Source organism: Pocillopora damicornis, chromosome 2 (genome assembly GCF_964200805.1).
Source record: "Pocillopora damicornis chromosome 2, jaPocDami1.2, whole genome shotgun sequence".
Classification (NCBI taxonomy): Eukaryota; Metazoa; Cnidaria; class Anthozoa; order Scleractinia; family Pocilloporidae; genus Pocillopora; species Pocillopora damicornis.
In genome coordinates this window covers 1,603,819-1,615,000 of record NC_142671.1, presented here as the reverse complement: position 1 = coordinate 1,615,000, position 11,182 = coordinate 1,603,819, and the positions used below count along the sequence as shown (strand labels likewise).

At 37.3% G+C, this 11,182-nt stretch overlaps 1 protein-coding gene across 3 annotated transcripts in view; it reads left to right on the top strand.

Moving 5' to 3' along the window:
• LOC113680752 (fibroblast growth factor receptor 4) overlaps positions 1-3,590 on the top strand; it is a 10,580-nt gene extending 6,990 nt beyond the window's left edge. Inside the window, exons 8-14 of one of the 3 annotated variants that reach the window (XR_016183261.1) lie at positions 125-306; positions 542-664; positions 1,391-1,461; positions 2,041-2,081; positions 2,208-2,597; positions 2,919-3,018; positions 3,380-3,590. Coding sequence is in view for 2 of the 3 variants with exons in the window: in XM_089195005.1 (XP_089051131.1) it covers positions 125-306; positions 542-664; positions 1,391-1,461; positions 2,041-2,081; positions 2,498-2,597; positions 2,919-3,018; positions 3,380-3,421 (659 nt within the window). In the remaining variant the exon portion in view is untranslated. The remainder of the gene's footprint in view (positions 1-124; positions 307-541; positions 665-1,390; positions 1,462-2,040; positions 2,082-2,207; positions 2,598-2,918; positions 3,019-3,379) is intronic. The other 2 variants (XM_089195005.1, XM_089195006.1) reach the window with 2 other exon arrangements.
• The last annotated feature ends 7,592 nt before the right edge of the window (positions 3,591-11,182 follow it).

Here is an 11,182-nt window from a genome sequence, read left to right as displayed (position 1 = left end):
TCCGTTAAGGCAAAATGCTAGAAAAATCATTTCGAATACTTTATTCTTGGTCCTTTGGATCCAACTTGCTCACCAACCAAGTCTATCTGTATCAACTTTTAATCGTTTGCTGTACTCTCTCCAGGAAATATTCTTGTTGTCACTGAATTGATTCGTGGTGACAGCCTTGAAAATCTCTTAAAGGCCAAGAACACGCCAGTAGAATGGAACAAATATCAAAACGTCTGCTGTAAGCTGAATGATCGGCAATTGGTTACAATTGCATTTCAGATCGCCGAGGGAATGCAACATCTGGAAGAGAGAAAGGTAAGACCGACTCGCTGTGTGTAGAAATGTGAAAATAACAAATAAAGAAATGAATAAACGCAGGCACTATGAAATATCGTAGGTGTTATATTTCTATATAACCATTTCGAGGAAAATGACTTTGTGAGAAAATCCAAGCAGGAAGCTACACGAGTTCAACATCCTTATTTAGAATTTTGGTAGAAGCCACTCATGTCGTCTAATATACAATTATTGTACGGGTCTTCTCGCACAGTTCGTTCATCGCGATCTAGCAGCGCGGAATATTTTAGTCGATGCCAATCTGGTGGCTAAAGTTGGAGACTTTGGATTGGCCAAGGACATATCCGAAGCTGGTATATACACCATAACCTCAAGCGTAAGTGTGCTTTGCAATCAATATCGAATACTAGAAGAACGCAAACGAACAACGCTAATGTATTGACGCTTATGTTCTTCCATAACATTAGCGAACATGTTAAATCCATTCCTTCTAGCAGTAGATCTTTATTAGACCCCCCCCCCCTTTAAAGCCCCTTTGCATCTCAAGGACGCCTGGGAAGCATTCCATAGCTATTTTGTAGTTTTCAATGAGCTGGGTATCCTGTGACGTGTATACTCAATCATGCAATGTCGCGACTTTGATGTTAACAAATGATAATGATCACAATTATGATAATGATAAATGATAATAAAAATATTACCACTAACACTAAAACTGATATCGGCATGAACTCTGATACAAATACTAGTAATGATAATTATGATAATGATGGTATTATTGCCGATGATAATATTCATTATTATAATAAAAGTAACGATGATGGTGAATACAAAAGTTGTTTTCCTGGATTTTATAGCAAGTCAACAATAGTAATGAAAATAACAAAAATAATAATCATTATCATCATCATAACAATCTGAGAGAAAATCTTATTATTTAACCTGAGTAATTATGATCATAAGTTTAAATACATAAGTAAATAACGCTATTTCTCTTACTGAAAGCGTCTTTGGGATGGATTCGTGAGTCATTCTTCAACTATTTTCGAGAGGCATCGCCGTTTCACAAATACTCGTTTACACGAGCCTTTCTTTTAAACAGGGCAATTTTCCGTGGAGATGGTCGTCGTTAGAATCTCTACGGGATCTAAGTTTTACATCCGCAAGTGACGTGTGAGTTCCAATTTTTCGGTAATAATGTAATAAATTTATCTCGTATCGGTTGATACAAATTATTTGCAATAAAGTCATCTGTCTGCCGCTGTGCTAAAGTGGGAGCATTATTATTATGAAATTAAACAGCTTATTATTTGCTTTTTTTTTTAAAAGCTAGGTTGGAATTCTACTTATTCCAGAAGAACTCTGACAACTTAGTTGTGTTTCATTCAAGATCAATTCTGCGTTGTTTATTCATCTGCATGCATCTATACCCATGATTGTGCTTATTTTCACTTAAGGACGCATCCTTGGCACATAAATGACCTAAATACCCTTTCTTTCCAATCAAGTATCTACAGCGTCTATAAGTTGTTTAAAAACGACACCATATGGAAAATAGAAAACGGCAAAAACAACAAAAAACAAAAACAATAATCTATACATTGAAAAAGTCTGACAAATGCTAGGCTGCGCGCGATCCACGTGACAGGAATACTAAAGCGAGCTCTTAAGCTTTGGAAGTATGAATTAGACGCTCAGTTACAATCCTTTCTTATTCCTTGAAGTTATTAAGGCCTTGATGTATATCTGCAGGTGGTCATTTGGTATTGTCTTATGGGAAATCGCCACTTATGGTAAGTGTAGTCTGATGATACGTGCGACTTAAAGCGATATCCAATGACCACTAGTCATGTTTTCGTCACGAGCTTCCTATCAGTGTCAGCAAGGCTCCTTATCTTTAGCTTGTTTTTAATACGAAGGTACTTGCGGATACAGTTGTCCTTTAAACCTTGAAACTGCTAGACAAACTTGGACAAGACCAGAGGGCCGCATGGTGTTCAGATAGGGAACGAGTCCTTGCTACACTCTTCTTTCCTTTGCTTATATCATTTGTCTCAACTTTTAAACCTTCATTTATTGACTGAACCATATGAAGCCTTTTCAGATCTCTACTTTTTTCATGCATTTAGTGATGAAATACTCATTCAGTTTGCCTATAAGCCCTTTTTAAACTATGATTGGTAAATCATATCTCCTTTCTGCCAACTAGGTGGTTTGCCATACCCCGACATCACATCACCGTTTGCCTTAGTAAGTCAACTTGCAACCGGATACCGGATGCCTCGTCCTGACCAATGCTCAGAAGAATTGTAAGTATGACAAGAGTTACATTAAGCTTATAGTGATAATTGATATGTAGATTTCAAATAATCGAGCCTTTACTTACGTTATTTAAATATAATTACCCATAGTTCCAGCCCATTTTTTTTTAGATAAATAGCTGGTTGCATGTCAAGCTAAATGACAATTAACGTTTCAATGATCCTGTTTATAGGGTGTAACATTAAAAAGATATCTCTTTGCACTTCTCTCTAGGCTTCATGGAGTAAATTAATGCTAAAAATATTATTCGCAATAACACTTTCAACATATAATACAGGATGTTTAATAATGCTTTATTGAATTTTTAGATATGAACTAATGAGTTCTTGCTGGAAGGAAAATCCTTTGATGAGACCAAAATTTTCTAAGATTGCAAGTCATCTGAGGAGTTTTTTGCGAGAAGTCAAGGTAATTAATATGATTGTATCAAAAAGGTATCCACCTCTTCCCGTAGTTTCACCTCTCGTGATTATACATATCTGAGCTTATATTCGTCAAATGTGCCCTTTTTCAGCCACTCAGTCCATCTGCTCGACCTCCCTATCCGCCCATCTATTCATCCATTCATCCGTTCATCTATTCATCCATTCATCTATTCATTTAACCATCCATTCATCCATAAAGAATCCATTCATCCATAAAGAATCCATCCATTATGTTCCATCTTTGCCCTTTCCTGATATCAATTCATATTCAACTATTGTTAACAGTCTTATTCAATCTTCTCGAAAGTCAAGGGCTTATTTGTTATTCCTCTAATTCCTTGCAGAGAACATACATAAATATCACAGAGGATAACAACGAAGTTTGATGATGTTTTTTTATATTAAAGCAAACGCCTCGTCTTATTATATTAATAATAAGATGCCGAGTACATACACTGCAATATCTCAAATAGGTAATGTAGAAACCTTTATAACCAAGCTCCAGAAAGTGCTTCTGACCCTGGTGTGACTGCTACGTTAAAAAACAAAACAAAACTTAGAATTCAATTCATTGGCCAGTGCAAATTGCAATTAAAATAAAATATAAGGTGCATCCTGCTTCAGTCAAAAAGCTAAATTGATTTAAAATAATTAGAGTTACGTAACTAGACTAGCTTTTCCTGCTTGTGTAAAAACCTGGTTTGGTTTAGAACTTCTTTAGATAACCGGCCCAGGTGTCTCTCCACGTTTTCGACGGAATAGAGATAATTTTGATAAGAAAATATCAGGGTATTGACCTTTGCCTAATCACTTTGCCAGAAGTTAGCTAGTTTTCTTTCACTGTCAAGCGCACAGGTTGCTTGATTTGTAGATATTCTTTTCTGCTTATTTAGTATTTGTTGCCCTGTTTCATTGCTTGCCTGAAAGGTAATTTGAAAACGATAATAGATCTCATCGTTAAAACCGTGTTTTATGTTGGGCTGCACTAAAGTGTGGACAGCCATGTTGCGGATGCATTTTACAATAACCACTATCGACTTATCTGTTTCTCGTGGCGCGTTCTAAAACCAGTAAGATTGGAACACTGGAACTCCGGAATATGCCAGAATAGCGCGATATACTTAAAAAAAAGCAAAAAAATAAAATAAAATAAAAAACAATAATCAAGGGCGCGCACGGTGTTCTTGATTTAGTACATGCCATTTATCAAAGTAGGTAATTTAGTGTTAACAACTGAGTTGAAAACGTAAATTGGCCACCGTAAAGAGTAAAAACCTGACGTTTCGAGCGTTATCCCTTCGTCAGAGCGATTAACACTAAATTAACTGCTATACTCTCCCACCGACGCAGCACCACGGTTTTTTTTAGAAACTTACCCCCTTTATTCGGTTATCAAAGCACTTTATCGAGAATCCGCACTAGATTACTTTGTAGGTCGATGAGATTTCTTTTCGAAGGCATTTACAAGGATTCTTTTTCACCACAGTGCTTGCCAAAATTTCCATTCAAATGAAAACAATTTTGATGCGCAGGACCAAAAATAGTTTTGATTGAAGACTCTACGGTTCATCATGCAACCCTGAACACTGCTTCGACTGTTCCGAAAACCGACTCCTAACGAATAATGAAACTGTAAACATCAGGAACACCGGAACACGCTGAAACACGTCGGGATACGATGGAACACGCTGGAACACAGAAACGCCAAAACATCGGAACACCAGAACAAGCCTGAACACCGCGAAGTATTCAAATAATAACAATAATAATATTAGTAATAATAATATTAATATTAATAATAATAATAAAAATAATAACAATAATTATATATAACTATAATAAATATAAACAAGATTGCTGCCTACGACGTTGGAGAACACTTACTATTCATGTCGTTTATTAATCCAACGGGTTTTTTCGATAACCTGAGGCCTAGGGTATCTATCAGAAGCGGGACCCTTTCGGCTTTTTTTAATCAATTCGACGCTGTCTCATACTGACTCACACAAAAGGCCTCGATTTCACACGAGAGCTTTGAATCTAGCTGGCTTGTGGATGCCGTGGAATAGACGTGGGTAAACTGCACCCGCTTAATCGAAAGAAAACCACCGATGAATTTAAAGCTTCAGTATCCCTCTTCCGGAAAGCATTTGAACTTTTAAAGATTGGCTTGTCTAAATTCCCCCCACGAGCCAAAATTTCGTATAAATTTCTTGGGATGATCTAACTGACTAATAATGGCAGTTTACTATAGCTGTACAAATTCTACCAATGCTACGTTCAGTAGCTAACGCATCCCACGGAATCGTCTTAGGCGTCTTGTCTTTGGGACTGTGGATGCACTCTGTCAAACAGTGAAATAACAGAAACTCGCACAACATGTAAAACTGAGTTTTGGGAGAAACACAGCTGGTCCCAGTTGTTTACGATTATCCTATGCGCAAAGAGTTTCCCCCTGCTCAAATCGCTCTTCAGCGTATACGCACATCTTCCTGTTTTTCACTCTAATCCGCCAGATACTTATTTATGAATTGGTAGATGACAGCATTCTATAAATTAGATGACAAACAGGCTTAGCGAACTTGATCTTTGATCTTATCCATGCCTTGTAATTTATTTCATTTTTCTCAAACGACATCCGCTGAGTTGTACTCTATGATTTCCCATAAAACAATACCAGATGACCACCTGCAGATAGACATCAAGGCCTTAATAACTTCAAGGAATAAGAAAGGATTGTAACTGAGCGTCTAATTATTATTTCCAAAGCTTCAAAAATGCCGTTTCGAATTACGGTTCTCTTATTCAATAAAGAGTGCATAATTTTCAACGCGACCTCGTTTTAAATGAGAAACTATGATTCCAAAAGGTGGTATGTCAACAATTCTCACAGCTAAACCTAAAGGTAAGTGTATTCATTTTCTCACTATTTTATTTTCCAATTGACGACTTCTTTTGCATTTCCGCTGCCAAAAGAGTTACCTTTTGAAGAAATAAATGAAAAGGAAAATGTTAATTTCTATCGTGGTTTTCACGGCAAAAAACTAGCGTTCACCGTATGGAAAACGAAGATTGAATTCAAGGAAAACGGGGCATTTTACAAACGTTTACCCACATTTTGCGTACGGAGAATCCAACATTTTCTGTGCGTTTTCGTACCGGTGAATCCCAGTATTTGTTCCATTATACGGTAGTTTTCCTTCGCGGTAAATGCAGGTAAACAAATAATTTTCCGGCATTAACCGCTCGGTTAACGCACTGCAAACAGTTTGTTTTCCTTTGGTTCATTGGCATTTTCCCAGTGTACAAGAACGTATTCACCGGAGTTAACGGCTGAAAACACCCAATATCCTGGAAGGTTAATGCTTGCAAATGCAGGAAAACGTAATGATTTACTGTGTTTGCCTTTCGTACAACGCATAGAAAATGTCATGTTTTCTTCTGTTCAGAACCATTTTTCGCACGATTAACGAAATGTTTACAAGAGTTTTTCAGTCGAAAGCATGCATTTTACAACATTTTCCGGCGTTTTACAATTTATTACTGTTCGGTTAACCCATGGAAAATAACAGTTATTCTGCTACTCACAGCCGTTTTGCGTATTCAAACTTCAAATTCGCTGGAGTTAACCAGTGGAAAACATGCATTTTCCGGTATTTTCTCTGCAGCGGTGAATTCCAATCAATTCGTGCGAGGTATGCATTTTCTAGCGTTTACCGCCGCTCGGTAAATCACTGTTCTTCAAATTTGATCTAATGGATTTCACCTCCTAGACTCAACCATACTGAAGGTTCTAAAATAATTTTGTCCCATTTCCCTCTCCCAGACAGAATAAGCACTCTTTTAATCATTTTCAACAAGTTTATTGATGCATTGTGATGTTAAAGGTACAGCGAAGAAAAAGACCCATGTACAAACAATATATTTTCAAAAGGATTATCAGAACAATTCATCATTAAATAAAATTTTTTTCATAAAATACGTTATATTACCAGGTTGTGATTCATATGTGATGATTAATTGCACTGTAGTTTTCAGACATCTGGTGAGATTCTAGAACATAACTTTTAGACGTCTTGAATTTTTCAAATGTTTATTCGTAATTGTTTCCTTAATCTACACTGATCAGAGTCTTGAATTGGGTTAACACGTGAGATAACCCATAGATTACTTTATTATGAGCTAATGGAAAATAGTCAAAGAAACATAAACTTGATGCAAAATGCTTTGATTCAAATTATAAGTTTTTTTTCTACAGATGAACTATTTTGAAAATATACAAATTGATTCTATCAACTTCAATTTTCTTTTCGTTACTACGGTCGCGAAACGGAAGCACGTTTATGATGGATAAAAAAATGGAGAGGTCAACGTTTGGCTTACACAACAATAGTAACAAACATATGACCACCCTGAAAGTTACCAGAATATAACGTTTCATACGACACAACTCATGTAAAAAATCTTTCAATGATCGCTTCCTTTATTTTGCTGGATAGGCTATTCAATATTCAGTTCTTCTAATTTCAATTTATTCAACCTTAATCTGTGGTGTAACAGAACAATTTTCTCAGATTCTTAAGGACCTTTTTAACATTAACAATGCAGTTTCCTCATCGCACGATACACTAAAGTACAACTCAGTTTGTAGTCGAACTCATCTGTACTAATAAACAAGCTTCTAAGACCCTCTAAAAATGCTAAAACCATCATAAAAGAAAGCTCAGTACTATTTGTTACACAGCTCTTATTTAAACCCGATCTAAAATAAGTATTATATCACACAACTTTAAGAGCATGTTAAAAACGTTTTCAGGCTCAAATCGCGCCCAAGAAAAAAGATTAACATTTAAAAAAAATAATAAGCACGTATAAGTGACGAAATCAAGTGTAGGTGACGAAATAAATACCACATTGAAAGGAAACTGTATGAAAATAAACAAAAATATTTCTTTCATAGAAAAGATTGGTACTTTTTTGCAAAATCACCAAATTTGTATCTCACCTTTTCCATTTCCCCTTTCGTGACTGCCTAAGTGTGTTGATGTAGATAACGTGATTGAGTTAATGATATTATAGTTCCAGTTACCTTCTTAGTTAAAGAACTCATTTTAAGGAAACAATCCCGGCCCACGATGGGTAAGTTTTGTCTTAGAAAAGCGTGTTCAGTTCTTTTAGCTCTTGTGGGCGCGTTATGGAATCTGCCATTCAGCATCAGAGGCGAAACATGCGATTCCAATATAACAAGTAGGTAGTTTTAACTACTTTTAAACATTCCAAGTGGGGCAGTAAGTAGTTAAACGTCCTGCTCTAAAAGGATGTTCATGCGAAAGTTTTTCTTGTAAGCACAATAACTGAACATAAGTATATATTGAAAATGTAAAATGGCTGCCAAACAAACAGCTCCTAGTCAACACGCACTTGAAATTTTTCGTGACTTTAGTTTCCTCGACCAAAACAAACTTATTTTCACCATGGATATAACATCTCTTTACACTGTCATTCCCAATGACGAAGGTCTCCGGGCCCTCAAACATTTTTTCGATCAACGCACTGTTAAGGAACCTAGTTCTGAAACACTACTCCGTCTGGCCGAACTAGTACTCACACTCAATTGCTTTTCATTCTGTGGTAGCTACTACAAACAACCTAATGGCGTGGCCATGGGTACTAAAATGGGACCCAGCTACGCCAATCTTTTTGTAGGTTTTATCGAACATCAATCTTTTAGCCAATACCACGGCCCAAAACCTCAACTCTACGGCCGCTACATTGACGATTGCATCGGCGCTACCTCCTCTACCAAAGAGGAGCTCACTCAATTTATAACCGCCGTCAATTCCTTTCATCCGGCTCTTAAATATACCTGGGAAATTTCCGACACTTCTTTGGCTTTTCTAGACATCAAAATTTCAATTGAAGGCAACGGTTTATGTACTAGTGTTTACTACAAACCTACAGATTCACATAGTTACTTGTTGTATTCATCCTCACATCCATCACACATCAGGAACTCCATACCTTTTTCACAGTTTCTCAGACTTCGTCGTTTATGTAGTGACGACTCTGATTTTTCCGAAAAATCAGAGGCAATGTGCCAGTTTTTCGATAAACGCGGCTATCCTGTTTCTGTCGTTCAAGCGGGCTACCACCGTGCCCAACAAATCGATCGACAGGCAGCACTACAAACGGCCGAGAAGGAGAACACGGACCGCATTCCATTTACTCTTACATTTCACACTCACAACCACGCAGTTAAATCTATCATTCTTAAAAAATTTAAATTACTCCAAAACGATTCAGAGACTGGTACTATCTTTTCGCAACTCCCACTTATTTCATTCAAACGTGACAAAAACATAGGCAACTTTTTAGTCAGGAGTTCATTTCAAACCAATGACCAATCTGGAACTTTTAAATGCGCTCGCTCACGATGCAAAACTTGTCCTTTCATTCATAACGTAGAGAAAATATCGGGACCCAAAAGATCCATTAAGATCATTAATCACTTTACGTGTACCTCCGCCAATGTTATTTACTGCATAACTTGCACTTATTGCAATAAGTTATGCATCGGCGAGACAGGAAGACGACTGGGTGACCGATTCCGAGAACACCTTCGCGATGTGGAAAGAAATGACAAGGACGCATCCAAGCCAGTCGCTAGACACTTTAATCTTCCTTATCATTCTAAACAGCATATGGCAGTTTGCGGCCTTTCCTTACATCTAGGCAGTTCGGAAAGCCGTAAAACACTAGAACAAAAATTTATATTTCAAATCGGCACCCTTAATCCCCACGGAATCAACGAGCGCTTTTCATTCAACTAATTTATTCCTGTTTTCTCGTCACCATATTCCCACCAATGGCGTAGCTCCACTTTCTACATATAAATCCACACACAACCCACAATTCCTCTAATCGCTCTGACGAAGGGCTAACGCTCGAAACGTCAGCTTTTTTACCCCTTACGATGGCTAATTTACGTTTTCAACCCAGTTGTTAACACTAAATTACCTGCTATACTCTCCCACCGACGCAGCACCACAGTTTCTTTAGAAACTTACCCCTTTAGCTCCTAGTCACGTAGAGGATCTAGAGAATGTAGGTATCTTCATCAAAATGTTTAGCATGTGTAGATAAGAAATGCCAGCAGCCTTCAAAAAAACGTAAATTAAGCTGCCCATTAGTACTTAAAAATCTGACAGTTGACAAATTTGGCCTTTACACTTGCCAAGCGGGCAATGGTTACTCAAGCCACTACACAAGGAAATCATTTGAAATAGTGATCCAAGGTAAGCAACTTTATCATACTTTCTGGGTTCTTTAATGCGAAGGTGGGCGCCGTGTTTTGGATTTCGAGGCAATGATGGAATATAGATGGATTTGTATTTGAACAAAAAGCCACAAATGTAATAAAAAGTGTTTAAGAAACTCCTTGGATGTATGGACAGGCAAGTCCAATTTATAATTTATCACTATGGAAAAGTTCGGCATATAATTCCTCTATTTAACGATGGGCTAACAGGGCTCGAAAATCAACATTCAATTAAAGAACGAAATTTTTCATGCAGATACCGAAACAATTAAGTTCTTTCTGATGGTTTTGATACAGAAACAAAGAATAAATCTCTTGAGTTCCGACATTTTCTCTATGCTGTGAATGAAAGGAAAGTTTTGCATCGTGAGCGAGTGCATTCGAAAGTTCCAGGCTGGTCATTGGTTTGAAATGAACTTTTGTCTAAAAAAGTTGCCTATATTCTTGTCGGGACTCAAGAGATCGATCCACGTACACGTACACCTCTGTCGATGTTACCAACTGCATAACTCGCCCTTATAACAAAAAGTTATACATTGGTGAAACAGGAAGACGACTAGGTGACCGATTCCGAGGACACCTTCACGACGTTGAAAGAAGTGAAAAGGATGCACCAGTCGCTAGAAACTTAAATCCCCCTAGCCATTCTAAGGAGCATACGGCACTTTGCAGCCTTTCCCCACATTTAAGCGGTTCGGAAAACCGCAAAACTCGAGAACATGGTATCAAAGTGCGATTTTCATTCAACTAATTTCTTCTTTCTTTCTCGTCACCATATTCCCACCAATAACGTAGCTCCATTTTCTGCATATAAACACACACACAACCC